Below are 27,865 nucleotides of genomic sequence, written 5' to 3'. Positions count from 1 at the left end.
TGGCAACTTTCTGATTTCTCTGCCTTCTCCCAAGATGGCTTCCTGGATGCTCTTGGGCCTTGGACTGGAGCCTCTTCCGGGCTTGGCAGGGGGCGGGGTTCATTGAGCAAAGCTTTGCGTGCTGGCGCCCGCGACGGAGACGCGCCTCAGGGCGCAGGCGCGGAGAGGGGGTGGGGGGAGGAGGGAAAGCGGCGAGTAAGATGGAAGATGAGGAGGTCGCTGAGAGCTGGGAGGAGGCGGCAGACAGCGGGGTAAGGAGGAGCCGCCGCCCCGGGGCTGGGCCGGGCGGGACCTGGCGTGAGGGAAGCCTCCGGGGAGCGGGTCTGGGGATGGTTCTCCCCGAGGAAGGGCCCCGCACGCCGGGCCGGGGGCGAAGGAGAGGCCCCCGGCCCCTGAGCGCCGTGAAGGCCTCTTAAAGGGGCCGCGTTCCATTTCTCCCTCAAGCTTTGCCTGGTGCGCCTCCTTCCACCCACCACCCCCTTAGCGACGTGCGCGTCGCCCGGGGCGCCACACCCGCCCCCCAGGGCCTGTTTTCCAGGCGCCCGCTAACCCGCCCCAGGCTCCTTTGATCCTTTCCCAGTCGGCCCTCTCTCCGCCCAAAGCACCATTTTAAAGTTCATGTGCTTTGAAGAGGAGCGACACACCATGTGGGGAGGGGGTGCGCGGACCTGGGGCGGCAAGCCCGGCTCCGCAGAAGAGCAGGAGGAGGAAATTGAGTCATTTCTGGACCCCTCAACTCTGCTAAAATCCCCCACTGCTTTGCGCCATACGCCACGGTGGGCGAGTCTGGGGTTTTTTTCCTCTTTCAATTTTACTCTGAGAGCCCGCGGCAGGCTCGTCTCCCGGGGACCCCGCCGTAACGACCGAAAGCCCAGCGGGCAGCCTTTCTCCCCGAGGCCCACCCAACAATCTGAGCACCGGGGAAGGGTCTTGAAGTGTGATCGCCGGGGTCGAGGGGGGAGGGGTGCGATATGTAAAGTAGCCGCATTCCTGGGAGAGGAGGGGGAAAATGGACCGTTCGACTTTGCTTTTTGGAGTTTTGTTTACCTCCACAAGCTATAGAAAATTAGTTTTTCCTAAGCCGAGTAGCCAGTTCCATTAGGTTCGTATTTAATTTGGTCTTTTCAGAGTATGTGGTTCTATGATGACCCTTGTGAAGGTGGGGAGATGTCTTTTTGTCCTCCCCCGTGTTCGTGTCTGTTCATTGCTGGCTCGAGTGACATCCACCGTGAAGGTTTGTGTCGGAAGTAGGGCGTGGAGAGCCGAGTGTACCGGGGTAGAACAACAGGACCTGGGGTTTTTTCCCCCAAGCGCCTTTAAGGGTGCTTGTCAACGCTTGAAGAGGCCGAGAAACGTATCCTCTCCCTTAACATTTCCTTGATGTTGAAACTTTGGCGTTGAAGTTTTTCCCGGTGGTGGTTCCGCGCCTCTCTCAAGGTCTTTGTTTCCCACTTAGCATAATTGAGGATTTGAAGAATTAATTCGTTCAGAAGGTATTCGGTACAGCTCTTATGTGCCGACCATCTTTCTTGGATTTTGACTTGAGTAAGGAGAGCAATCGGAAGATTTTATAGGGAGCAACAGGTGTCAGCTAGGTATTTATTTATTCAACAGACATTTTGGAGTGTCTGCTCTATGCTAGACAGCGTGCTTAGCAGTGACTTTGTGCCAGAGAATTTACAATCTCCGGTAGGGGCGTTTATTGCCTACCACGAATGTGAGTGAATCATTCAGAACCCCTCATGCTGCTTCCTGCAAAAAAGCTTGGCCTACAGTTTGAATATGACTCAAATGATAAGTTTCTTGAGAATCTTGTCCTTTTTTTTTTTTTTCTTCACATGTTTCAAAGGGACATGAGTTTCTCATGTTAAGGAATAAGAAAATAAACAAAAATGAAGGTAGGGTTCAGAAATTGAGGATTGCTTTAGTTTTTCAGAACTGTTAAGCTGCTTAGAGATCAGCTAGCCCACTCCTGCATTTTATAGCTGAATAAACACCAGAGATGTAAGATTTAACTTAGATCATTCTGGTGCTCGTCCAGTATTCTTTGTACTGTACTTTTACTAAAACCCTTTATAAGTGCCAGGTACAGAAATAGAACCCAAACCTTGTTTCATTGACATCATGAGCAGTACTGCCAAAATGCAAGTTCCCTTATATAGCTTTTATTTAATTGAAATAACCCGTAGAGGTATTACCTTCCTTTAGTAAATAAGGAAACTGAGGCTTAGGGAGTAACCTCTCTTGCTCAAGGGCACACAGATAGTAATTGGGAAGCTGGGATTTGACCTGACTCCAAAGCTGGATTCTTTCTCTAGCATTTTGCTGTCTCCCACCTGGGAACCTATGGAAAATCTGGGAGTTGGGCATTAACTTTCATTTTTCATGTTTGTTTTGGGCTTATACTTGAAGGTTCTCTTGAATTTGATTCCCTTTGCAAATTTCACAAAGGGTCTTGTAAATGTGCACTTTAGAAGGAGGGGATGAAGCATAGTGTCTGTATCACTGGGAAACCAACTAACTATACAGCGTCTTTCAGACGTACCCGGTTGCATATGTAAAAGTCTTAGCTTCAGGTTACCCTGTCTCTCAGCTGATATATGGTAATGAGTGTTAAATTACACATACACAACCCCTTGCAAAAAAATGAAACACCGGGATGGCAAGACTAGCAAATGGGGTTGACTAATTCTAAAAGTGAGCATTTAAACTTTATATAATTTTGAGGCAGTTCTAATCCTTGAAAGTAGAGGCTTTTGGTGATCCCTGTCCTCCAACACCACAAAAGAATTTTGCCATCATGCTAGAATTTTTTTCTTATTTGTCAGTACATGTGAGGTCATTGTTTCCTTTGTATTTTCAGAACACTCAATATCAAGTTCTGTTGTGTCCTTCAGGGGAAGACTGACTTTGAGAAACACCTCAGATATTCTGTAAATACACTGCTTTTTGCTTTTAGTTAATATGGTGAACACTTATCTGATATAAAATTGTCCCTTTACCTGTTCTCCCAAGGAGTTACATCCTCAAAAAAAGGACAATTCAAAAAATGTAACTTACATTCCATTGAGGAAATGCTTCTTTAAAAATATGCTGCCTTTGGGAGAAATGAAAATGTAGAATTGAGTTAATGTTGATTCAAACTCTAAATTGTGTCCTTGTCTTAAGCACATCTCAAGGGACAAATAGCGTACAGTATTTTGTAATCCTCACTCCCCCCGAAATCAGATCAGCAGTTTGCTCAAGTTGAAAAGGCGAAAAGGGCTCAGGTGCCCAGGGCACAGCAAAGTAAGGTGTTTGCAGCAGAGTAAGGATTTTATTGCAAGGTGCCAAGCAAGGAAGTGGGAGATAAGTCTCAGATCCACTCCAACTTGGTCTTTTAGTTAAGAGTTGGTTTTCTGTTTTGTTTTGTTTCTGTTTTTGTTGGTTTTTTGTTTTTGGGCGGTTTTTAGCTGAGCCGCACGGCTTGTGGGATCTTAGTTCCCTGACCAGGGATTGAACCCAGGCTCTCAGCTTGAGAGCATGGAGCCCTAACCACCCTAACCACTGGACCGCCAGGGAATTCCCTAGTTAGGAGTTTTTAAAGGGGAAAAAAAGAGAGGGGAAGCTGGTGGTTAATCATGCTTTTGTGACTTTTTTTTTTTTTAAAAGATTATTTTCCAATCAGTTACACAAGAACTACTTTATAGCTACTTTATTTATTTATTTATAGCTGTGTTGGGTCTTCGTTTCGTGCGAGGGCTTTCTCTAGTTGCAGCAAGCTTGGGCCACTCTTCATCGCGCTGCGCGGGCCTCTCACTATCGCGGCCCCTCCCGTTGCGGGGCACAGGCTCCAGACGCGCAGGCTCAGTAGTTGTGGCTCACGGGCCTAGTTGCTCCGCGGCATGTGGGATCTTCCCAGACCAGGGCTCAAACCCGTGTCCCCTGCATTGGCAGGCAGACTCTCAACCACTGCGCCACCAGGGAAGCCCTTGTGACATTTCTTAATCATAGTTCCAGGAGCCAGGCTGTCTGTGGTCTATGTGCCTCCTGCCCGGTGGTCTGTGACCTGGTGGTCTGGACGTGGAGCCTGCAAAGGTCATCTTGTTCTGAAAACAACTTAGACTTGTGCATCAGTGATGTTATCAGAGGTTACAGTCTTCAGATATCTGGTACTGGTTAATTATTACTGTGCAAGTATGGGGTAGAATTTAGAGGAGGAAAAAGAAAAGGGAGAAGGGAAAAAGTTTAAAATCAAAGCTTTCTTAAAAGCTGGTTAATGGACTCAGGTTCAAATTTCTGATAGTTTGAAGCTTTATATTCACTTGTTGTTTAGACACACAAAAAAGATATGACCTAGTCCATCTTGTCGGTAATGAGCTAACCCAGTCCTAGGGGAAGACAGATGGTACATAAATGGAATTGGACTGGTATTTATTATAAAGCGTTGGCAACCTTTCTAATTCCCTTGCATCTCAAAAGTTGCGTTTTATTCTTTTTCGCAAGGGCAAGTCATGTAGCTAATTGGAAAGAAATGCATCTTGTGTAAGTTAAAGGATACTGGTCTTCTGGATTAAGAATTTAAATTATGTTTACTTTCTACCCTCATTGAGCTAGTCATCTAAACGTTAGCCCTTCAGCAGTACTGCATGGTATATAAGTCTCTAGTAAGGTGTCAGTAAACATGGAATACCTGCTGTATTCCAGGTACTAGGCACAGCACAGTCCAGTGGAGGAGACAAGTGAGGCAGCACTTTCTTTGGCACAGACAGGGTACCGTGGCTGGGATCAGAGACAGTCTTGTAGAGAAGGTGATAAGATTTGAAGGACCAGTTGAATTAAGCAGTAGTAGGTTTGGGAGGGGCAGGTAGAATGTAGGACAAATGCACACATAGGCAAGGAGGCAGTGAGAGAAGAGAATGTAGCTTTGGGAGAGCTACAAGTATTTCCTTCTGGCTGGAGAGGGTAGGGTGTTGGCAGGACTGAGTGGAAAGAGATGAGGCCCGAGAGGTATGCGGAGAGGTATGCAGGGGCCAGATCAGGAAGAGCCTCCTTGTACTTGGTTCTGGGGAGCTTGGACTTTGTCCTGAAAGCAGAAAAGAGCTTCGGAGGCTTTTTTTTTTTTTTTTTTTAGCAGAGTAGTGACATAGTTTTTAATTTAAGAATTAAGAGCTTTGATTTGCTTATCTTTCTTTAGAGAAGAGGCCATTCTCCCTGAAGTGTGGCTGCCACCTCACTTTGGGGTCTTCAGTGCTACCTGTAATTGCTGTCATCACAGAAGGTGTACAGTGGCTGTGGATAGTGGGCAAATACTAGCTATTTTGGGGCTACCTGGTGCTGATTTCCTTATGTCTGTCCTTACAGTAAAGAAGGCATTTAAGATTTGTGGTATCAGCACAAATCTAGGTGTACCATGCCCAAAGGAACCATTTCTAAGCTATTTCTGGTCCTTTTGGAAAGATTGAGTTCTAGGCACTGATGTCTTCAGAAGGGACTTTCTATAAAGCAGTTAGTTTAGACATGATTGTGCTGAGCAGTCTGTCCCTGGGACTCTGGAGAAAGCTTTTCACTCGTAACTGCTCCGCTCTTTTCTTTGAGGCTGCATGGGGGTCTTGTTCCCAGCATGCTCTGGGTATACAAGAGAACTGCCATGGTGCTGTGGGTTGGAATTCGGAAAGTTGCTTTTCCTTCTACAACAGGACAGAATTGTGTGTCTTTCTAAAGCTTTTGGTAAAATCCTCCAAGAGAAAAGGCACTGTTGTCTAGATCTGGTGACTCAAAAGTATTCTTGGGGCCAGCCCTTTCTTTCCAGTTTCCCCCTTTACACTGTAGTGGGCCTCCCACAGTTAATGTCAGTTTCTGGCTGTATCAGTTAGCTAGCCTTCACAAGGTGGAGTGGGTTCTTTCCTGCACACTTTCCACGGAAATAGAAATTTTTTCCTGTCATGACAACTACTGACTTGTTGGTTTCCTAGGAGAAGATTGAGTTTAGCTACTTTTATCTGTGGCCAAAATGCAGAATGAAATGGGTTTTTTTTTTAAGTGGTAGTTATAGAGATTTCTCTTCCCAAGGGTTTTTTAAACTATGCTAGCCTCCGCCAAGCATCCTTCTCCTTAACATCCAGCTCAGCTCTATGCAAGATAAAGGTTAAAACCAGCCACCACAGAAATTAGCAACAAATCCTAACAAAGGTCTGTGTGTACATAAAGAGTCTTATCCCTGAGGGTAAGAGATTTTAAAATGTCCCTCACAGTAAGTTATCCACTCCCCACACGCAAAACTCTTTTCCTTATAAAATGAACACAGGAAATAGTCATTCCTTTCTAAAAGGAATAATAAATATGTACAGATAAAATTGCATTCTTTGGAACTTCCCTGGCGGTCCAGTGGTTGACTCCATGCTTCCAACACAGAGGATGTGGGTTTGATCCCTGGTCGAGGAACTATGATCCTGCGTGCCGTGTGGCGTGGCCAAAAAAAAGATTAAAAAAAAAAGTTGCATTCTTCAGGGGTGTGATCCTTAGATGAGATTGTACAGGACAGTTATGACTCGTGTCTGGAAAGATCAGGACTGTCGTTACTCTTCATAGACGTTGAGAGCCAAATTACCAGCCCTCATGCTCTGGCCTTCTTGGCTTATTAAAAGCATTTGCGACCCTTCAGCTGTCAGTTCTGTTTCTGCTACCTAGTTGCACATCTCGGTGGTGAATGAATACTGCCTATAAACCTGTGAACTCCCAGATCCCACTGGCCTTTCTGAAAGGGCTTCTTAGACAGCATCTTGAGGGCTTGTTACTGGGCAAGTGGAGTGCCTTTTTACGTTCATTATCCCATTCTGTTTCAGTGACCTAGTGAAGTGTAGGTACTATTATTCCTAGTGTCCAGGAGAGGAAATCACATGGTCGGTCTCAGCCGAGGCTTTTGGCATCCTGAGCCTACACTTAGGGATCTTTTTGGACAGTTTGTTTACCTTTGCTTCTTGGCAGATATTTAACTAGTTAAGTGCTTTAGGGTGCTTAGTTGCTAGTTCCTTTGAAGTATTGTGTTTGTTTTGCCTGGGATTGACCTCCTGCTTCTGTAACCTGGATGACGAGCTAATAAATTTTGTGTATCTGAGAAACTTGAACTCGGTGCTCAAGAGCCAGAAGGACAGTGCTGCTGTTAGCTGTTAATACTAAGAACAGTGACTGCAAGTGATATGCTGGTTGAAATCTTTATTTAATCTTTTTTTTTTTTTTTCTGGCCTACTACGCAGCTTGCAGGATCTTAGTTCCTGAACCACGGATTGAACCCGGGCCCTTGGCAGTGAAAGTGCGATGTCCTAACCACTGGACCGCCAGGGAATTCCCTGAAATCTTGATTATAAATGGGAAATAACTTTTTAACATCTAGCCAAGCGGAGAGAGAGAATGTAAATAATTTTTGCTCAGATCTCTTGAGAAGATTGAACATCTCTGCTTAATTTTTGCTCAGATCTCTTGAGAAGATTGAACAGCTCTGCTATCTTAGGATCCCTTTATCTGTACTTCACACTGCCAGCCCTCGGGTATTCGACCTATACACTTTTTGGGGTGCACATTGTTTTTTAAATATTGAATCTGAATGCCTTTACCTGGGTCTTGATTCCTCTCAGTCTCCTCTCTTCCATAGTCCCCACCGCATATTACCTACCTACATATTGTGTTACCTGCTGTGTTTTGTCCTGCCTGCTTTATTGATTGACTTGGCCCTGGAGGCATTGTTTGCTGCCCCTCCTGAGTGTGTGATTCTAACTAGCCTTTGGTGAAGGCGCCCTTGGGTGTTTGAATAAAACCCGGTGTTGGGGGGTGGTAATAGTGACTTTGCTCTGTCCCCCAGTCTGTATGCCTAATGTTTCCTTTGGGAGAGGAGACTTGCTGTCTTCATTCTAAAAGGCAGCAAGAAAGAATAGGTTGCCTCTGCCAGTCAATGATGCACTTCCACTCTCCATGGCAGGAGAAGTCAGAAGTCTAGGCTAAGGGTTCAAGTGCCATGTCTGAGTTTTGGGCAAGTCACTACCTACTGTCAACGAAAAAATTAATCAATAGTCAGTCTAAAAAAGAAATGGAAAATTTTACTCTAGCCAACCTGATGATTATAACCCGGAGACAGTCTCTCAGAGAGCTCTGAGAACAGTTATGAAGAGGTAAAGGGAGAGGCCAGTAGATGTGTGATTTTGGCGAAGGGGTGCATGTACTTCAACCACACATCTTGGTAGAAGGTTACTGCTGTTCACGAGAAACAGGTAATCTTAGTTAATGGTTTTAGTGCTTTCTAAGTATGGGGAGATGTGAGAAACTGGGTCCATAAAATTTTCTCCTGAAAATATCTGAGGGCCATTTCTGCCAGTTTTCCCAGAGCACAAAATACCTCATCCTGATCTTCACCCTGAATTCTTTTCAGGTGTATTGTAGGTCAGTGACTGCAGTGGCTAATGGCTTGATTCTTGCAGAACTGGATGGTAGGTAACATTCTTTATTGTATAATCCCTTCCCTTTCGGTCTTCATTTCAACCAAGGTTTGGGAGGCATTTCCTGACCAATTTGCCCCATGGCGCTAGGAATGCTCATTCCCAGGTCAGGTGAGGATTTTGTTGATAGGCCACTTAATGTGCTATTATTCGACTAGGCCCTGTTAACAGTAACCAAAAGCTTCTGGACCACCTGACTTACTAGCCTGTTATGGTCCAGGAAATGTTTCCCTCTTGTTGCTTCTTCCTATATCTAGGGTCAGACTATTATGGTCATTGATCTTACAGAACTGTATATCTGGTCAGTTGTTTCAGGTGACCTAGTCATCATGAATTTTGTTGGAGGCTCAGTCATACATTTGGTAGTGCAAAAAATTATAATCTTGTAAAACAGGTAGAATACAAGTAATAGAGCTAGTAACGTTAATAAGGTCATAAGTAAGTATTTAAGCTGAGAACTTGCATTAGGTGCAGCCCAGTATCTCCCCAGGTTGTCCGACCAGTCTGTTCTGCACCAATCACTGTGTTTAAGGAAACTGATATATTGGCATTGTACATAAAGTTCACCGAAGGTGTCTGCATGTACAAGGCAAGTGGTAGGTCATTCTGACTCCTTACAGGATTGAGAAAGGAATGTTATCTACTAAGGAGGGGCGTAGCAGAAGAAAAGTGGATCTTTACGGTTGAGCAGGTATTTCTGCAGTTGGGAATGTGTGGTTAATGCATAATACAGGTGCACAATGCACACTAGAAGGGGAGGGAGGAGGCCCAAATGGGCAGAGGAATCTTTTGTGTTTAAATTTTTCCTGTTTTGTCTTAAAATAATTTTTATTTCATCACTACCTTTCAGCTTCATTTTTCTCATTTGTAAAATTAGATTAATAAAATCTGCCTTGCCTGGTGATGAGAGTTAAATAAAGCATTGAGTAAATAAAGCATCATTCAAAGACAATGCTGGAGCAGAGCGTGTTGTTGCTCTGAGTGTGAGGGCTGCTCTCCAGCCATTGACAGTGTGGCCTCTGTCCCATTAGGGTGCAACAGGACTGGCTGAGGGGTCCCTTTCTTGGTGCCCCAGAGGACTAATATGTATATTGTTTACTCTAAGAGTTGTATTGCTTAGTGTTGTATGAAAAGGGAAAGGAGAAAGCAATAATAAACATAGAGAAAGGGGACCCCCATTAGACTCTGCTTCCTGTTTTATTCCAGGGGTTGGGCTCACCACTGCTACTCCCACCCCTGCCTGTTCCACTCCTTTAAGGTAAGGGACTGTGTGGATTCCCTCCCCCATGGAGACCCTCTGAAGAGGCACTGGAAGCAGAATAATACATTGTCTCAAGATGGCAAGTTACAGAGTTTCTGAGGGATACATCTAAATTGCTAGGCCTGGGGCTTCCCTGGTGGTGCAGTGGTTGAGAATCTGCCTGCCAATGCAGGGGACACGGGTTTGAGCCCTGGTCTGGGAAGATCCCACATGCCACGGAGCAACTGGGCCCGTGAGCCACAACTACTGAGCCCGCGCGTCTGGAGCCTGTGCTCCGCAACAAGAGAGGCCGCGACAGTGAGAGGCCCGCGCACTGCGATGAAGAGTGGCCCCCGCTTGCTGCAACTGGAGAAAGCCCTCGCACAGAAACGAAGACCCAGCACAGCCATAAATAAATAAATAAATAAATAAGTATAAATTGCTAGGCCTGTTCTGGAAATTTGTTCCTTTGGGGCACTTCTTAGATTTAAGATCTGGACTTTGGAATTGAGCTCTGCTGTAGTCCTTCCTCAGGCACTGTGGGCTTGCACTCACCTGGCTTGGGGTGCACAGGCAGGCGGGTTGGTGATCCCTGTCAGTCTTTATTCTGCTTCTTAGTTCCTGCGGCCACACACCAGCCACACTCCTGAACCTTTTTGCTTCCTCCTCTTGAGGTTTAGGGTTCAGTTCGCTCACTTACTAGTTGAGTAACCTTAGGCAAGTCAGTTAACCTCTGAGCATGCAGCAGGGGTGCTGTACATCGCTTGAGTTGTGGTGAGGATTAGGGTGGTGAAGGAAGGACCTGGTGCCTTCCTTACACATACCTGTGGCAAGTGTTTGGAGAGTGCGCTCCCACCACCACTACTGTGAAGTGCTTAAGGCAGCCTTAGATTTTATTTGAAACATGGAGAGTGTCACTGCCTTTGGATCCAGATAGACCCAGTTCATATTCTGGCTCCACCCCATAGTAGCTGTGGAACCATGGTCAGGTTACATAACCGCCTCTGAATTGGTTTGTAAATCATTTGTAAAATGGGGATATATCGCTAAAATCTTGTTTCATAGGATTGTTCCTTGATTTATGTGTTGGGTACTGTTTTAGGCACCCCGGACAACTGCAGTGAATGAAGTTTCTACTCTCATAAAGCTTACTTTCTAGTGCAGAAAGATGGACAATAAATAGTAAATAATATTTTATACTCACACACAATGAAGAAAAATAAAACAAATAAAGGAGCATAGAAAGTGACTGGCAGGAGTACCTTTTTTGTTTTTTATTATTTATTTATTTAAAAATTTTTTTTTAATTTGGCTGTGCTGTGCGGCTTGCGGGATCTTAGTTCCCAAACCAGGGATTGAAACCGGACCCTCGGCAGTGAAAGCGTGGAGTCCTAACCACGGGACCACCAGGGAATTCCCCAGGAGTACCTTTTCTTAAAAACGGTCAGAGAAGGCCTCTCAAATAAAGATAGGCTGAGAGAGCAAGCCATGTAGAAGCTGCAGAAGTACATTGCAGGCAGAGGGAACGCAAGTGCAAAGGCTCTAAGGCTAAATTGTGCCTGTTTTATCTAGTAGGAATGGGTGAAAGAGAAAGTGGCAAGAGATGAGGTCAGAGGTAGCAGGGAGCCAGATCCAGTAGAGACTAGGAGGCCATGGTGGAGATCGCCTTGAAATAGGAAGCCATGTGAGGGTGTTAAACAGAAGTTAACTTGGTTTTTAAAAAGGTAGTTTTGGCTGCTGTGTGTAAAATAAACTGCAGGGGCAAGAATGGAAGCACAGAGACTAATTAGGATACTATTACAAATGACCATTCAGGGGCTGTTGGTAATTTGGACCAGGGTGGTCACAGAAGCAGAAGTGTTGAGAAAATTCAGGGTACATTTTGAAAGTAGAACCAACGAGATTTGCTGATGTGGGTGTGAAGGAGGCATCGAGATGAGTGCAGAGTCTTTGGCCTGATCCCTAGAAGACTGGAATTGCTGAAACGGGGTGGGTAAAGGGACTGTGGGAGGAGCAGGTTTGGGTGATTGGGTAAAATCAAGAGTTGGGTTTTGGACACAAAAGGTTGAGGTACCTTTTGAAATCCAAGTGGGAATGTCAAGTTGACAGTTGTGTATCAATGGTTTTAAAGCTGTGGAACTAGATGAGATCAGTTAATAAGCCAGCTTGGATACAGAAGGGCAAACTCTCCAACCTCAAGGGATCAGGAGAGGAAAAGGAACCTATCTTGTTATAGGAGAAATCAAATATGGAATGTGAGAGGGAACTACCAGGAGAGTAGTGTCTGGAGGCTGAATAAAGAAAATGCTTTATGCATTCTATATATAAAAGATTACTTCAATTAATGGACTTCCCTGGTGGCACAGTGGTTAAGAATCCGCCTGCCAATGCAGGGGAAACGGGTTTGAGCCCTGGTCTGGGAAGATCCCACATGCCGCAGAGCAACTAAGCCCGTGTGCCACAACGATTGGCTCTAGAGCCTGTGAGCCACAACTAGTGAGTCCACGTGCCGCAACTACTGAAGCCCGTGTGACTAGAGCCCGTGCTCCACAACAAGAGAAGCCACTGCAATGAGAAGCCCGCGCACTGCAACGAAGAGTAGCCCCCTCTCGCCGCATTCAGAGAAAACCCGCGTGCAGCAACGAAGACCCAACGCAGCCATAAATAAATAAATAAGCAAGCAAGCTTACTTCAATTTTTAAAAAAAATGCTTTAAGGAAGGAGCATTGAGCAGTGCTGAATGCTGCTGAGAGGTTGGGTGAAGATTTGGAATTTACCAGTGATTTTGGCCAATGACTGCATGTCTTTGGCAACTTCGACAAGAACAGTTTCAGTGGGACAGTGGGGCTTAGAGAGCTGGATTGAAGTGAGGTGGTGAATGTTACCCAGAGCAGGGCCTGAGCCAAACATTGGGCGCTGGATGAGTGCTAGTTGCTGTTATGCCAACATGACAAATAGGATCCACCAAAGTAGGTCTTGCACATCAATACACACCATGCCTCTTGGGTCCTTAAGGCACTCAGTCAATAGTTGCTGACAGATGAAATGTACAACAGAGGCACATCTTATTCTAAGGTTAGATCTAAAGCAGTGTTGTCCAACAGAAGTATCATGCAAGCCACATAGGTAATGTAAAATTTTCTAGAAGCCACATTTGAAAAGTAAAGAAAGAAGTGAGGTTAATTTTAATATTTTTAATTTAATCCAATATACAAAGTAGTATCATGTCAACATATAAATATTGAAAATATATTAATGAGCTATTTTACACTCTTTTTTTGTACTAAGTCTGGGAAGTCTGCTGTGTATTTGGCACTTAAAGCACGTCTCAGTTTGGATTGGCCACATGTCAGGTGCTTACCAGCCACACGTGGCGGTCACCACTGCACTGAGTGGTATAGCTGGATCTAGTGCAGAAGAGAGTGTGCCCAAAGGATTCCCTCTTCCTGGGCAGGCGCAGAGAGGTCCAGAAAGCTGTAGCGAACTTGGAAAAGAAAGCAGGAACTGGTTGTTCCTTATGAGCAAATATGAATTGTTTGGTCTTTACAGTGTACCACCCCAAAGCCCTTTGTGGTTTTCTGGTGTGCCTAAGTTCTTCCAGTTCATATCTTGCTGGCCCTAGGAGTTACAACTAATTTTATGCAGTAGCTTTTTGAGTAGTGTTGATACCAAATATGTTTTGTTTTTTTGTTTTTCTGGGGTTTTTTTTTTTTGGCTGCTTTGGGTCTTCGTTGCTGCACGTGGGCTTTCTCTAGTTGTGGCGAGCGGGGGCTATTCTTCGTTGTGGTGCACGGGCTTCTCATTGCAGTGGCTTCTCTTGTTGCGGAGCACAGGCTCTAGGCACACGGGCTTCAGTAGTTGTGGCACGTGGGCTCAATAGTTGTGGCTTGAGGGCTCTACAGCACAGGCTCAGTAGTTGTGGCTCATGGACTTAGTTGCTCCGCAGCATGTGGGATCTTCCTGGACCAGGGCTTGAACCCATGTACCCTACGTTGGCAGGTGGGTTCTTAACCACTGTGCCACCAGGGAAGTCCCCAAATAATAAGAACCATTGCTGACTGCAGCTAAAGTAATCTCAGATGGTTTTCCAAACCTAGATTTTTTAAAAGAGAGATGGATCCATTATCAAATACCTTTCTAGATTTGAATATCTCCATTTAAGTAGTATCTTATTTGGGGTTCCTTTTTTCTTTCCCTCTATTCATGTTTTCATTCTTTCTCCCCAACTTTTTTATGCCCCTTCTCTTCTCCTTAAAACTCTAGTCCTTTAAGTTTCTGCAGCTTTCCCTGACTTCTCATGGCAGGCTCGTCCCCCCTTCATTTCTCTTTTCAAAACACTGTTGATACAACCAACATGGCAACTGTGGTTTATCTGTCTTCTCCCACCTGGCTAGGCTCTCCTCATCAGCGGGGATTGCCTTACTCATCTCTGGGTTTCCAGCTTCTAGCACATCTCCTACTTTATAGTAGGTTTTCCATAAATGCTCGTCTCCAGCTTTTTTTATCACAGTAAAGCAAAAGGAAAATGGCCTTGAGATACATTAACAAAGCGTAGACTTCCTTAGGTAGGGAGGGAGCTTTAGAACTATATCCTGTGCCCTACAGTGGCCCACGTAATTAAAGTGGAATGTTTTCCTTGCTTTGGGAGTAACAGAGGAAGGAGGAATGTTTTGTGGGAAATGGAACCTTCAAACAGACTAACCTGCATCTGTATTAAAACGGCAGCTGATGGCCTAGCTGTGCCCCCACAGGTCTTTGTCTCTCAACTTCTAATTTCTGCCTTTTGCTTTTTCTGAATTACCCGATCATGTTTGCTCAGGAGTTGAGTTGATTTTTTGAACTTGACAGTGATCCTGAAGCATCACTGTAAAATCAAACCTGGGGTGGTATGACTTTGGGTGCTTTCCTCCCTGTTGTTAGTCGGGAGAGGTAGAATAAGCAGAAGCATTGGAGACGGCCAGCCCCACTGGGGCAGGACAGTGTCACTGCCATGCCACTGATGTAGAGAAACAAGGCAGGGATGAAGCACAGAGTTACACAAGTCGATATGAAGGTTGTTTGGAAAAGTCTCTATGGATTGCACATCTGGACTTGAAATGACCAGTGGTGCACTTTAAAAGTTACAGAGACCTTTTTATCCGGTTTTAGACCAGATTTTGCTGGTTGTCCCCATGAATTCTTTTTGCTTTATTCCTGAATGAAATTGAGGTCCTCATGGAAGGAGCCAGAATTCCATCCTTGTATGTGGTATGGAGACACCGGTGCCTTTCTGGGGAGACTGCTCTCCAGGAGGCCCTGACACAGGCAGTCTTTTAGCCAGGGGAATGGGCGCTGATAACCTGCCCCAAACTTAAAAGAGATTAGGCCCCGCTTGGGCACTTCCTGCTATGGTTGGAGTTTGGGAGCCAGAACGTACTTGGAAGGTGGTCTCACCATCTACTCCTTGACAGCGTCTTCTCTTTGCTTTTCATCAGGACCTGTCAGGCTCTGGTTCTGAGAGAAACACTTGTACTTTCAGGACTCCTGTCTCTTCAGATCCCCCCAGTAGTCTGCTTGTAGATACGTGCTCCCCAATTTGGGACAGCTGGACGAGACCAGATGAGCCTGTGGGGCATAGTGGTTCACAGGGAGCCCAAGACCAGTCATTATTCCTTGAATCTGAGAGGAAAATCAGAAAAGATCCTCTTCTGAAATGGAAACTGACAAAGAGAGACAAACTGTCCGGGAAAAGTCACTTAAATAGTAACTGTTGCTGATAAAAAGATGTTATTTCCTAACTCAGAGCCAAGATGTCTTAGACCTCCATTCAATACAAGATTACTTGGATTCTTTGGAGTTGTGTTGGCTGCATTGGTGACCAGAGGATCTGGGTTATAAGAGAGAGGGGTGCTGTGGTGGAGCAGGACACGGTGCGGCGGGGGCCCTGGGGAGCTGGTAGCAGGAGGTCAGGCTCCGGAAAGGACAAGACACCTCCCCCCGCCCCCCAGTGTAACAGATCAGGATTTGGGTTTGTTCACTCTCTCCTGCGAGTGTGGCTAGTATGAATCAGCTTCACCATCCCTAGGTGAGCTGATAAAGTCTGTTTTTTGAGACAGTAAGCTGTAATGGTGCTGTACTTGCTGTACTTCGCACCAAGGCCCAGAATAACCTGTTTCTCTCTTCTGCCTTTTTTTCCTCACCTCTTACCTTCTCACTTTTCTTTTTTCCTTTCTCATCCGCCTCTTAGTGTTACAGGAGTGAGGCTCTCACTGTAGTCTGCCTGCCCTTGCACATACATCCTGGTCCTCTTTGTTGCCTCTGCTCCTTTTGAAGGTTGTGGCTGGGTCACGGCTTAGGCTGTGTGAGGCGTCTCCTCCCCTCCCATGCTTCCATTCCCAGCTCTCTGCTGGAGGTTCACGTGAGCATAACCATTACAAGATTAAGGGCCTCGGCAGCCAGTGAAGCTGTGCTGCTTCCCTGGGTGAGCTGAATTTGCAGATGTTGATGTCTTGTGTCGCTCACCCGGTGGCTGTGGCTGTGGCTGTGGCCTCCCCTCTGCCTCCCATGAGGACCAGCCCATCCAGAACCACCTTGCTCCCCACTGTGGCTCTTCATGACCTCCTACCCCCATGCTTGCTTTCTTTATGGTTTCGCTTGTTCTCTCAGACCAAGAAGCATGTACCTTATTTTTGTAGAGGGGTAGTTCCACAGGAGAAGTGATACCTGTGCTTGGTAACAAGAGATCTTTTGTTTAGGATTTTGACCCAAAGAGAGGAGGCCACCCCACTTAGCAGAGAACATCATCTTCTGGAGTCTCTTCACTGCTACTTGACAAAAAATAAAGAGCTTTTCTGGAAGGAGAAGCCATAGGAAATCAAACTTTCTTAGCACCTCCCCTCTGATTGCTTATGCCCTAAAACTTGCCTTGTGCCCCGGTGACACTTCCTCACTCAGAGCTGAGTTATGAAGTGATGAGCTTATGGGTTTCTTTCACTAACACAGAAGTCCTTGGTCCTCTAACACAGGAGCCTTGACCTTGGGCCGGGCCTCTGTGCATCCTTTTAAAAAGAGAAGGTGCCCTTAGATAACTAGACTCTTCGTTGGGGCCCACACCTAGATGCTTCCTCACACATTCTGAGGCCTGTTTAATTCCTTTGGGCTATTGCATCTCTGGAGGAGACAAGCATTCTCCTTGTAGTGCACCCTGTAGGAAAGTTTCCACTTGGTCCAGCTCTTCAGAGCATGAGTCTGAGAGCAGATTGATTGCAAAGCGTTGTCCAAGGAGAGAATGGACTGACTCATGATACCTGGACAGACTCCATAGTGAGATGCAGTGCCCTCTCCAGCTGCTGGCAGTGCACCCCTCTCCTGCTTGGACGGCTCTGAGCGTGCTGGTGTACAGCTGGCCATCTGGAGATGGCCAGGATCCGCGCTCCGCCAGAGAGCTGTTGGGCTTATATCTTGTCCTCTCATCTGATGGAAGAATTCCTCAACTCTGATAAACCATCCTGTCTGACGCGATGGAGATTCATGGGAGTATTAGTTATTGGAGTGCCAGGGAGCAGTGTAGGATTCAGGGGCTATATGGAAGAGGGGATCAATATCTAATGGCTTTAGCAGCATTTCCAAGGGTTTGAGCACTCGTGGCGGTGTGGCAGCACGGGACAGGGCCTCCAGAGGCCATAGTTCTAGGGCTGCCTCCATGATGTACTACCTTGTGACCTTGGCTAAGTTCCTTAACCTCCCTGAGCAACTTGCCCTCATCTGACAGAGAGGGATACAAGCTACTTTGTTTATCGAACACAGTTGGTATGCCAGAAAATGAGTGTTTGGGAGTGTATTGACAGCCATTAAGCATTATAGCCCATATGCCCTCTTGAAGGGCTTCTTTCCACCCAAGCTGTATTTGCTAGGCTTGGGCAGATTCCCCGTCTTCCCTAAGACCCTAGAGAAAGAAGGAAGCGGTTTGCCTTCCTGAGAGGAAACCCGGATGGGACCTCTCAAATTCAGCCACTGTAATGTGTATTTTTCCACAGTGTTTTAAAAAATCAGCTAACGTATTAGGCCCATTTGCCTCTTATGTCTTATTTGGCCCTCAGGGAGATATGAAAGCCAGAGTTCATGTAATGACGTTTAAAAATTTAGAGTTTTCCTATAAAAATCTCCTAAAATAGCAGCTCTGGCCCTGTCATCCAGGGCTTGGCTGCCTGTCTGTAGGGGGAACGAGTGTTCTTTGGTACCTCATAGCCCCCTCACCTCCTCACTGTGCTCCCTGCATATGGAGTTTGGTTCCTTGCCCGCCTGTGGAAGCATTTGATTTTGACCCTGTTTGAAGACACCTAAATCCCACAGATGTGAAACCTTGCACTTATGATGGAGAAACTTGAATAGGAAGTCTCATCTTCAGATTGGAGCAAAATGATAGTGTGGAATTTTAAAACTGCAAGTTATTTGTGAAAAGCCCGTAAAAGGTAGTGGGCATTAGACTAATGTGAAACATAGTATTTCCTCAGGCAGTAACACTGTTATTAATACAAAAATTTAGAAGAATTACATTACTGACTGTGCTGTGGGCATAGATTCTCTTTGAGTGCATGTCTGTCTGTTCACAGAAAACATCTAGGTCATTCTCTTACCCTCCGTGCACCATTTCTATTCAGTCATTAAACAGCCATTGGGTGCCAACTTGTGTTCCATGCTTGAGTGAGAGGTTTTTGTTCTTGTGGCTTCCTACCCCCTCCCTAGAGTTGATGGTGCCCTCAGAATACAGTTTGTTGTGCTTGCCTAAATATACTTTGGGTCTTTCATAAAAACAAAAAATTTTAAACACAACTCACCATCAATCATAATGAGTGTCAGTGTCAGACTCGATTTAAATTCAGCTTCATATGGTTAGGCTAGCTTCATCTTGCTTACAGGAAACAAAAATAAGGACATGGAGAGACAAGAAGTAAGAGAGGAAAACATATTCCAGGGGATACTAACCAAAAAAAAAAAAAAACTGGCATAGCTTTATTAATGTGAAATAATAGAGTTTAAGGCAAAGAAAATGACTTCACAATGATAAACTTTAATGTATTAGAAGGAATAATTCTTGATTCTTTCTGTAGTCCATAGGTCAAACCAATCAGTAAGAATGTAGAAGATTTGAATAATATGGTTAACCAGCTTGAACTGCACAGGAAATACAGAGCATTTGTGAAAACTAGCTACACGCTGGGCTCTGAGATGGAACTCAGCAAATTTCAAAAACTTTTTACTAAGGTAGTCATTCTTAACATTTTGCAAGTAACAGACTCCTTTGAAAATCCCATCCATCTTATAAGTCAGGGTTTCTCAGCCTTGTCACTGTTGACATTTGGGGCTAGATAATTCTTTGCTGTGGGGCTATTCTGTGCATTGTAGGATTTTAGTGGCATCCCTGGACTCAACCCACTAGGTGCCAGTAGCAGCTCCCCTCCAGTAATGACAACTAAAAATGTCTCCAGACGTTGCCACACGTACTGATGGGCAAAGTCACCCCTGGTTGAGAACCACTGTTATAGATCTACTCTCCAGAGAAATACATAATTTTGCATAATCCAGTAGCTGGGTGGTCTTGCCCTTGCTGGTTGGTGGAACGTTTTTTAAGAAAAAGCAGTGGGACAGCCAAGGAGCCTGGAGGTTTGGGCTGTGCTCTGTGCACAGCTTCCCTGTCCTGTGCATGGAGGCTCGTACACGAGGCTGTGGAGGAGTTCCTGGTGCTGAGGGCCTGAGGACTCTGACTTCCATTCACTTCCACAGATGTTAGCCTTCTGTTTTGTTCTAGGCCTTTTGCTAGGTGCTACTCACAGAGTTCAAGTCCATACGAGTAAGAAAAATAGATCATAAAATATGTGACACATATGATCATGAAGGAATGTAAAAGGGAGAGCTTATGTCTGAGGAGCAGGTGATTAACTGTATGGGATCAAAGAAGACTTCAGAAAGAAGAGGTGGACATTCAAGCTGGGTTTTGCAGGATAAATGGGAGTTTGCAAGGGGGCGGAGATTGCAGGCAGGCGGATCAGCACGCTGGGTTCTGGGGGTTGCCACAGTTCGGTTTTGCTGTGCTGTAGCACAGGAACAGGGAATGTGTGAGCGAGGCATGCTTAGGAGCTTGGACTGGATCCGGCAAACAGTTGAAGTGTTTTAAGTGGGGAAGTGACACAGTCAGACTTAATGTTTGGAAAGTTGATACAGGTGGCTCTGTGAAGGACTGATTGGTGACCAGGAGACTAGTTGGAGGCCATGCAAAGAACCCAGCTGTATGATGAGGTCTAGAACTCTCACCGCAGCCACGGGGATGGAGGGAGATGAACCTGCAGGGAGTCAGGGCCCCAAATCCCAGAGTCTCATAAAGGGAGGGCTGCATCCCTTACTTCAAAGGACACAGTAATGTCCCTGGTCAGAAAGGACACTGCCCTTAGCTCTGAAAATAAAGACGTAAGTTTTTATTTGAGAGAGATTTTTTTCCACTTTTTATATACATTTTTTTCCTCTAGGAAATAGACAGACGGTTGGAAAAAAAACTGAAGATCACACAAAAGGAGAGGTAAGGCTGCTGTCTGGTCTGAGGGCTCATGCTCTCTGCCGTGAGAGCTGGGCAGTCAGTGGTGTTCTCCAGCTGGCCGTTAGATACCGGCAGGTCAGGCTCCTGGGCAGCGAACCCTTCCCTTAGGGACACGGTGGCTGCGGCTTTGGCAGTGAGGCTGGAGTGTTGCACCTGCCTCCTGCCTTAGTGGGCACCCTGTGTGAGGTGGGGGGTGACAAGTCAGAAGGCTTGGGCTTGAGGCCTGACTCTGAGGTTTGGAGCAAGTTGTTTCCCTTTTTGGACATCACTTTCTCTCTCTGTGACACGAGGAGGTTGGACAGAAGATTTCCCTGGGCCCTCCGTGACTTGGTGGCTTGGGGCATTACGAGGGTATCCTGGAAGAAAAGATTCTTGGGAATTCTTCAAGACCTTTAAGGATAGCTTTTTTCCCCCACCCAGGCAGCAGAGGAAGTGGGTTTCCGAAGCAGGTGAAAGTTGACTTCAGCAGTCTGTCTTTGCCCTGGTAACCTGTCAGCTTCCCGCAGGGACAGGCGGCAGGGAGGAGGAGGAGGGGAGGGCCTCTCTGGACTTGCCTGATGGGCTGCACAGCCATCCCCAGGGAACTGGGGGTGCCCTGCCCGTCCGCTGACTTTCCTGGCTCCCTGCCTCTGTGATCCGAGTGCTGGCTCCTTATGTGTCTGCTTATCTCAGCAACCACACTAGCGCCTGGTTGCAGCCCCCTGGCCATGCTGTCCTGTCCCACCCAAGACCTGTTCCAGCTCCTGTGGCAGCAGCCCTCCAGTACCTACTCCTCCTGACAACCACGGCTCTGAAAACAGGCCCCTGAGCGCTGTTTGGTTTTGAAGAGAAGCTAGTTGACTGCTCTGGGGAGGGTCTTTGTGGCTGTTGAGGGGTGGCCGTTCCTGCCTGGATCCCTTGTTCTCCTGTGGCTTTTGTTTCTTTCCCTTCCTGTGTCGTTTTCCTCCTCCCCTTGTGGACACATTGCCCGATGTGCACATCTACCAGCCTTGGACAGTGCTTTTCCTTTGAGCACTGCCAAGCACTGTTTCCAGGGTCGTCCTTGACCCCAGCCCCGCCGCGTCCAGCAGACCGGAGAGCCCTGGTGAGGGAGGGGTCTCTGCTCAGAAGCTCTTCTGAAGAGACCATCCAGCGTCTGGAGTAGCTTGTCTCCGGGAGGCACAGGACACTCACCAGAGGCTGAGGCAGTTTGGTAAATCCTGTCTTGATGCCAGGCAGGGACGGCGGAGCTGGCTCCTTTGAGTGTTCGGTCTGAGCGCATGTTGTGGGACCTTGACTGGGAGTGAACACTTTGCTGATCCCCAAGCTAAGGGGCTCCCACCGCACCGGCCTGTTACACGCGGGTCTGTGTAGGGAAGCTGGGGTTTTAACTGAAGCCATTGGATTCTGGACAAGAAGTGTTTTGCCACAGGGGCCCGACAGTGGTTGATGTGACTTTGACGAACACGGGGATAGAAGTCCCAGAATGAGGTGGTGTTCCTGCCCCCCTTGCCTGGGGTTCGGTCTGAGGAGCAGACCTGTGGGCTGCGTGAGCTTAATAGGCAAGGTTGCTCTTTTGAGAAACCCTTCTTGAAGAGTGAGAATTTTGATGTCTGGTCAGAGGCCAGAGAATAACGAATAGAATTCGGAGGGGGAGGGAGAGAAAAGTGGTGAGGGGTGGGTGTGGGACATGGATGGGGCCTCTGTAGTCAAGGGTAGGACTTGTGAAGCTGTGTTTGCTCTTTGTCAGCAGGAAATCCAAATCTCCTCCCAAAGTGCCCATTGTGATTCAGGACGATAGCCTTCCCACGGGGCCCCCTCCACAGATTCGCATCCTCAAGAGGCCCACCAGCAACGGTGTGGTCAGCAGCCCCAACTCCACCAGCAGGCCAGCCCTTCCCGTCAAGTCCCTAGCGCAGCGGGAGGCAGAGTACGCGGAGGCCCGGAAGCGGATCCTGGGCAGCGCCAGCCCCGAGGAGGAGCAAGAGAAACCCATCCTCGACCGGTGAGTGTAGCTGGCAGGGGTGACCTGCCAGCCAGACCTGACCACTCCATCAGGCCACCTTGAGGAGGAGGAGGAGAGTGGCCTGGCTGCCTGCAGAGTAGTGAGAAGCAGGCAGAATCAGGGCTGGAACCATCGTGGCTGCAGCTGCCCACCCCGGCTGGTAGGGCTGGTTTGTTGTCTGCACTGGCTCGGGGACTGCTCTGAAAGCTTTGCTGGCATGCTGCCTCTACAGGCACCAGGGGGCAGTGTGGCATACAGGGTAAAGGCATGGACTTTGAGTCAAAATCAGCCAGTTTGAGCCCATCTCTGCCACTTAACTTCTTTTTTTTTTTTTAAATATAAATTTATTTATTTATTTATTCATTTATTGGCTGCGTTGGGTCTTCGTTGCCGCGTGCGGGCTTTCTCTAGTTGTGGTGAGTGGGGGCCACTCTTAATTGCAGTGTGCGGGCTTCTCATTTCAGCGGCTTCTCTTTGTTGCGGAGCACGGACTCTAGGCATGTGGGCTTCAGTAGTTGTGGCACGCGGGCTCAGTAGTTGTGGCTCGAGGGCTCTAGAGCGCAGGCTCAGTAGTTGTGGTGCACAGGCTTAGTTGCTCCGCGGCATGTGGGATCTTCCCAGACCAGGGCTCGAACCTGTGTCCCCTGCATTGACAGGTGGATTCTTAACCACTGCGCCACAGAGGGAAAGTCCCTCTCTGCCACTTAACTTCTGCTTAACTTAGACCTACTTAACCCCTCTGTGCCCTTGTAGCCTAGTCTGAAAAATGGGATAATGATCGTACCTGCCTCGTCCATTTGTTGTGCAATTAAATAAGTGGGTTCTGGATGTTATCTTTTGGGTCTTACAGTGGCCCACTGTGATGTTTCTGTGAATTTTCTAAATTCTTTTTTATTCCTGGCATTTTTTTATCTTTGCAGTCCTAGAGGTTGTATTATGTAAGTTTGTCACCTCCTGGTAAAGTAGTATTTGTTGAAACAGCCTCTTTCTAACTTTGAGAATCCTCCTTGGAGGATTCTCAGCCTCGGTATATTCTGGGACTTGAAGTGCTAATCTGTACCTTATTTCTACGCCTTCATTATTTTGATGGACTTCTGTTATCTCTCTTGTAAGCCTTCGTTTGGCAAAGTAGAAAAAGTCCATTTTCTTTTAGTTTTCCATAGTAATATGAGTCAACCATTAATCCCATGATTTGGAGAGAAGCAGGAGAGCAGCAGTGGCGGGTGCCAGGTCACTCTGATGAGCTCTTGGTTAGAGGTCTTTACCTTGGCCCGACCTCTGGGGAGTCTGTGCCATGGAGTTCTGTGGAAGATATGCTATCCACGGTCACTGCCTCTGTACAGGATGGGCCCTTGAGCACTTCCTCTGCCTCCGGGTGAATGATGGCGAACCAGCCTGTGGGGAAGAGTGCTGCAGGCACTAGAGGTGAACATGGACCGTCCACCCCACCTGCTCTCAGGGGCTTCCCAGCTTGGAGCTGCACTGAGTCTGCTTGCCAAAGAAGCAGGCTCAGAGAGCCAGAGTTGGCTAATAGCCACTGTGACTTCTGCCGCAGGTGCAGAATTGGTTGATTTTAAGATTTGTGGGCCTCCTTTATACCCTTTTTCAGGCCTCACTCTGATCTTCTTCCCTTCAGGCCAACCAGGATCTCCCAACCCGAAGACAGCAGGCAGCCTAACAATGTGATCAGACAGCCTTTGGGTCCTGATGGGTCACAAGGCTTCAAACAGCGCAGATAAACGTGGGCAGGGAAGGATGCCGCCGCCACCGCCGTCACCACCTCCTGGGTCGTCCGCTGCGGGTCGCACTGCCGTGGCAGACAGCTGGACTTGAGCAGAGGGAACGACCTGACTTACTTGCACTGTGATCCCCTTTGCTCCGCCCACTGTGACCTTGAACCCCATGCACTGTGACCTCCCTTCCCCCCCCTTCCCACTGTGATTGGCACGTCTACAAGGGCTGTCCCAAGTCAAGGGAAAGGGAAAGGGTGGGGGTTAGAGGAGGGTTGGGGGGACCCACCAAGTACTCAGAGTAGAGTCAGACAGTGCCACTTGGCCGCTTGGGGTGAAGCCAGTGCCAGCAATAACAGTTTATCATGCTCATTAATTTGGTATTTCAAACCACAAATGAGAACTCCCATCCACCCACCCTCAAGTGCATGTCTTCATCACTTAAAAGCAAGTTCCATTTTGAAAATATCCTTTCTTTTTTTTTTTTTTCTTTCCTTCCTATTTTTGTTTGTTTATACAAATATTTGATTTGCAAAAAAAAGTACATGTGAGGGGTTTTAGCAGTTTAATGAATTTTTAATTGAGAAAGGGTAGTTTGGTAGTCTACTTAAAAATGTTTCTGGGCAATCCACTAGAAACATTAACCAATAGGATTTTGGTGAGCTTAGCTTCTGTATTCCTACTGCCGCCGAGAAAAGGGGCAGGGCTCTGCAGCCCAGGACAGATGAGCACCCCATGCCTATACCTCCCTCCCCCCAGCTAAGTCCCAGAGCATCTGGGCCCTACCTGGAGACTGGGCTAGCTCTGTAGGCTCAGAGAGCCTGGGGAGGGTGCCAACCCCTCACCTTTAGTATTTTGGGAGATAGGGAAAGTGAACAGACTTTCCCTTCCAAAACCCCTCAGGGTGGTTCCCTACCAGCTGGGCTTACTACTTCTAGAAGAGGGCAGGGAGTGAGGCTGCACTCCCGGGCTTTAGGAGTGAGGCTGCGAGCCTTGCTCAGTATTTTGCTGTCAGCACAAGGAAAGCCAGGAGAGAGTCTGACTCCAGGACTCTGAGCCTCCTGCCGAGTGTGGTCAGAAGGTAGGTGGGTCTTCCCACTCCAGCAAGGCTTAGAACTCTCAAGGGTCTGTGGAGCGCCATCTCTGTTGATGGCATCAGCTCAGTAACTCTACCCGGTACATTTCCCTTGTGAAATCACTGCCTTGGGAGCAGACCATTCTGAATAACATTTGGGGAAAGACAAGCTGTGCATTGTAAAGATTGGTAATGACAGACTGGTTCCCCGTAGGCCTAGGTTACCCTCGACCCCTTTTTCCAGAGCAAGGGCCTGGAATGAAGGCAGTTTCCCCTCTGTCTTTGGAGCCTGGAGATTTGCGCTGGCTCTTTGAGGTGGAAGAGGCTTAGGGGGCCCAGCCCAGAGCAGCTGTGTGTGTACAATCTGGCCCCTCTCAGGCTTTCCGATCTCTTCCGTTGCACTTCGCCTTATGTCCCTCAGCCAGCCAGACGGCCTCCTTGCTCAGCAGATGAGTTTTGGAGTGGTTGGTGTGACATTTGTGATTAGGGCAGCTCGCGGTGGCCAAGGTGGCAAGCTAGGTCTTGCAGGCTCACTCCGCCTTTGGTTTGCTGGCTCTCAGCCTTGCCCTGTGGGGATGTCAGCCGGGCCCAGCAAGCCTTGGCCCACTACATCTTCCCATTAGGAGGAAAGGTCAGCTGTCGGTTAAGTCAGTAATTAGTCCATAGCACAGGCTTATAACTGTGTGAAGCCAGGATATTGTCCGTGAGCAGAGCTGGAACAAAGCTTCAGTCAGTAAGAACCCGCAGAACGTTGAATGGTGCCCACATGCTGTTCTGAGGGGAAATGACCTCCAGGAGTGGGCAAGGGAGAAGGTTGCTGCTGTCTTTACAGTTCCACTGCCCTGACCAAGTTTCCGCATTCTAAACGGATAGTGTCCGTCCCTCATGTAATAGTGGTTTCTGGCCCAAGATGAGACTCTCCTTTTCAGCTGGAGAAGGTACAGAGGTGGGCCAGGTGGGAAGGCCAGAGTGCTGATTGCTCAGCCGTCGGGACCACCTGTTCTTGCTCCCCTCCTCTAGTGGGATCCAAGGGGAGGCTGGCTGATGGGTGTCTGTGGATCGAGGATGTAGTGGGGACTGATGCCCCCACCTCCCTCTGGCCAAAGATGGGGCTCTGCCCGCTGTGTGCCTGCCACCACCCATCAGCGGTCATGTCCTGGCTTCCCAGATGGAGATGTGACAGGCAAAATTTTAAAGAGAAAGAAATGAAAACAGGAAACTGTTGTGTTGGGGGGAGGTGGGAGGGGAGATGAGAGAACGGTTTGGATTTTGTGTGTGTGTTTGTGGGTGTTTTGGGTTTTTTTTGTGGGGGGGTAGTTGTCTGTAACTTTCCTTAAGTGCTTTTTTTTTTTTTTTTTTTTTTTTTAAAGTTTTTAAAAGTAAGCTGCAGGCTTTGGCTTGGAAAACCCCAGGGGAGTGGGGGGCAGAAACCTGAGGCTGCTGCCCGTTTATCTGCCTTCATGGTACTGTCCCCTTCCCCCAGCTCCTCCCTGACTCTGTGAGCCAGGCCTCAGACCTTCCAGCTAACCGCTTCCCATGAGCCACTACTCTGATGTCAGCCTATAACCAAAGGAGCTGGGGGTCTGGGCCTGGTGCCCAACCCTCCTCCGCCCGCTCAGTCAGGGTGCTCCCCACCTGCAGGCAGGAGGCAACACCCTATCTGCTACCAGCAGCCCCTTCCAGAGCCCACTGCCCCACCCCGCCCTGGCTAGCCCAGCCATACCCTGCTCTGCCCCATCTGGGGATGCTCTGCTCAGGGATGGGCCGGCAGGGCTGCCCCAGCCTCCCTGGTAGGCAGAGACTCTGGAAACCTCTGGGGTCCTGTTTTCGGCCATGTGATCCCAGGGGTGCATATGGGCCCCTTGGGTATCTGAACAGAAGGGCATGGGAGGGAGGGCCACACCCCTGCAGTCCTGCTCTGCTGGTCTAGCGGGTAGCTGCCCACCCTACCCCACCCCGCATCGCGGGCTCCTGAGTCGGCAGATTAAGCATTTTATAAATTGTATTTTAAATACATGTTTTAAACTTGTCAGAACCTTGTCCTCATTTCAGTTTCTGGCCTCCTAACCTCTTGCTCTGGCTGCTTGTTTAACCACTGGGAAGCTATCTCTGCTCAGTCCTAGGGAGGGGCTCTCTCTTTGAGTAATAGGACTGGGGTGGTGTATGGATTGGGGCCACAGACCCACATGCTTAGGCTCCAAGGGAAGGGCACCCCTGGGTCCTGGCACTCTGTTGGTGAGAGTATGGCTGAGGCCCCTCCCACCCTTCCACAGGGTCTGTCTGTTTTAGGGGCCAGGGTCTTTCCCAGGTACTTCCCTTATGTTCACCATTCCCTTCAAGCAAGTGGGAAAGATAATTCCTGCCCTTATGGGGCTCCTAGTCCAAGGCATGGAGACACCCATCTGAGGACAGTCCCAGTTCTGTGCTTTGAGAGTGCACAGGAGGTCAAGACTTTGAACCCAGGGCCACCTCTAGCAGGACTCCTGACCCTCGGCAGGGTTTTGAGGCGAGTCTTGCTTCAGAGGCGCTGAAGCCTGAGGGAGGCTGAGACCCTCCGCTCTGAGAGCCGAGTGGAAGGGAGAAAGCCTGGGGCCTTCCCTGGCACCAGGCACAGAGGCTGAGGTTCTTGTTGTTTATTGGCTTACCAGGCCACAAAAGCAAAATCCAGCAGCAGTCCCTGCCTGATGACCCGTCCGTCTGCAGGCCCTGAACAGCTGCCCAGAGTCAGGATTCCGCAGGGTCAGTGGGTTCGAGCCGGCACAGAACTGAGCCACTTTCGGCTGTCAGAGCTGGGTTCC

General features: G+C 47.9%; 2 protein-coding genes across 7 annotated transcripts in view; one reads left to right on the top strand and one right to left on the bottom strand.

Annotated features, from left to right (window-relative positions):
- Positions 1 to 116: 116 nt before the first annotated feature.
- Positions 117 to 27,102, top strand: SZRD1 (SUZ RNA binding domain containing 1). Of its 6 annotated transcripts, none has more exons than XM_082416635.1 (5): positions 174 to 251; positions 8,402 to 8,459; positions 20,211 to 20,260; positions 22,011 to 22,262; positions 23,899 to 27,102. In XM_082416635.1, the coding sequence occupies exons 2-5, from the start codon at positions 8,457 to 8,459 to the stop codon at positions 23,999 to 24,001; spliced, it is 408 nt and encodes a 135-aa protein (XP_082272761.1). In that variant the 5' UTR covers positions 174 to 251; positions 8,402 to 8,456; the 3' UTR covers positions 24,002 to 27,102. The 6 variants fall into 6 exon arrangements, with proteins under 6 accessions (XP_082272759.1, XP_082272758.1, XP_082272762.1 ...); XM_082416634.1 differs by having other exon boundaries at positions 175 to 251; positions 22,008 to 22,262; XM_082416633.1 differs by lacking the exon at positions 8,402 to 8,459 and having other exon boundaries at positions 117 to 251.
- Positions 24,434 to 27,865, bottom strand: part of SPATA21 (spermatogenesis associated 21) — a gene marked incomplete at its 5' end in the record, with an annotated part of 40,969 nt that continues 37,537 nt past the window's right edge. Inside the window, 1 exon segment of the mRNA XM_082457765.1 lies at positions 24,434 to 27,865. Within this exon segment, the coding sequence (XP_082313891.1) occupies positions 27,808 to 27,865 (58 nt within the window).

Source organism: Balaenoptera physalus (genome assembly GCF_965194825.1).
Source record: "Balaenoptera physalus genome assembly, chromosome: 1".
Taxonomy (NCBI): Eukaryota; Metazoa; Chordata; class Mammalia; order Artiodactyla; family Balaenopteridae; genus Balaenoptera; species Balaenoptera physalus.
This window is presented reverse-complemented; position numbering and strand designations above follow the sequence as displayed.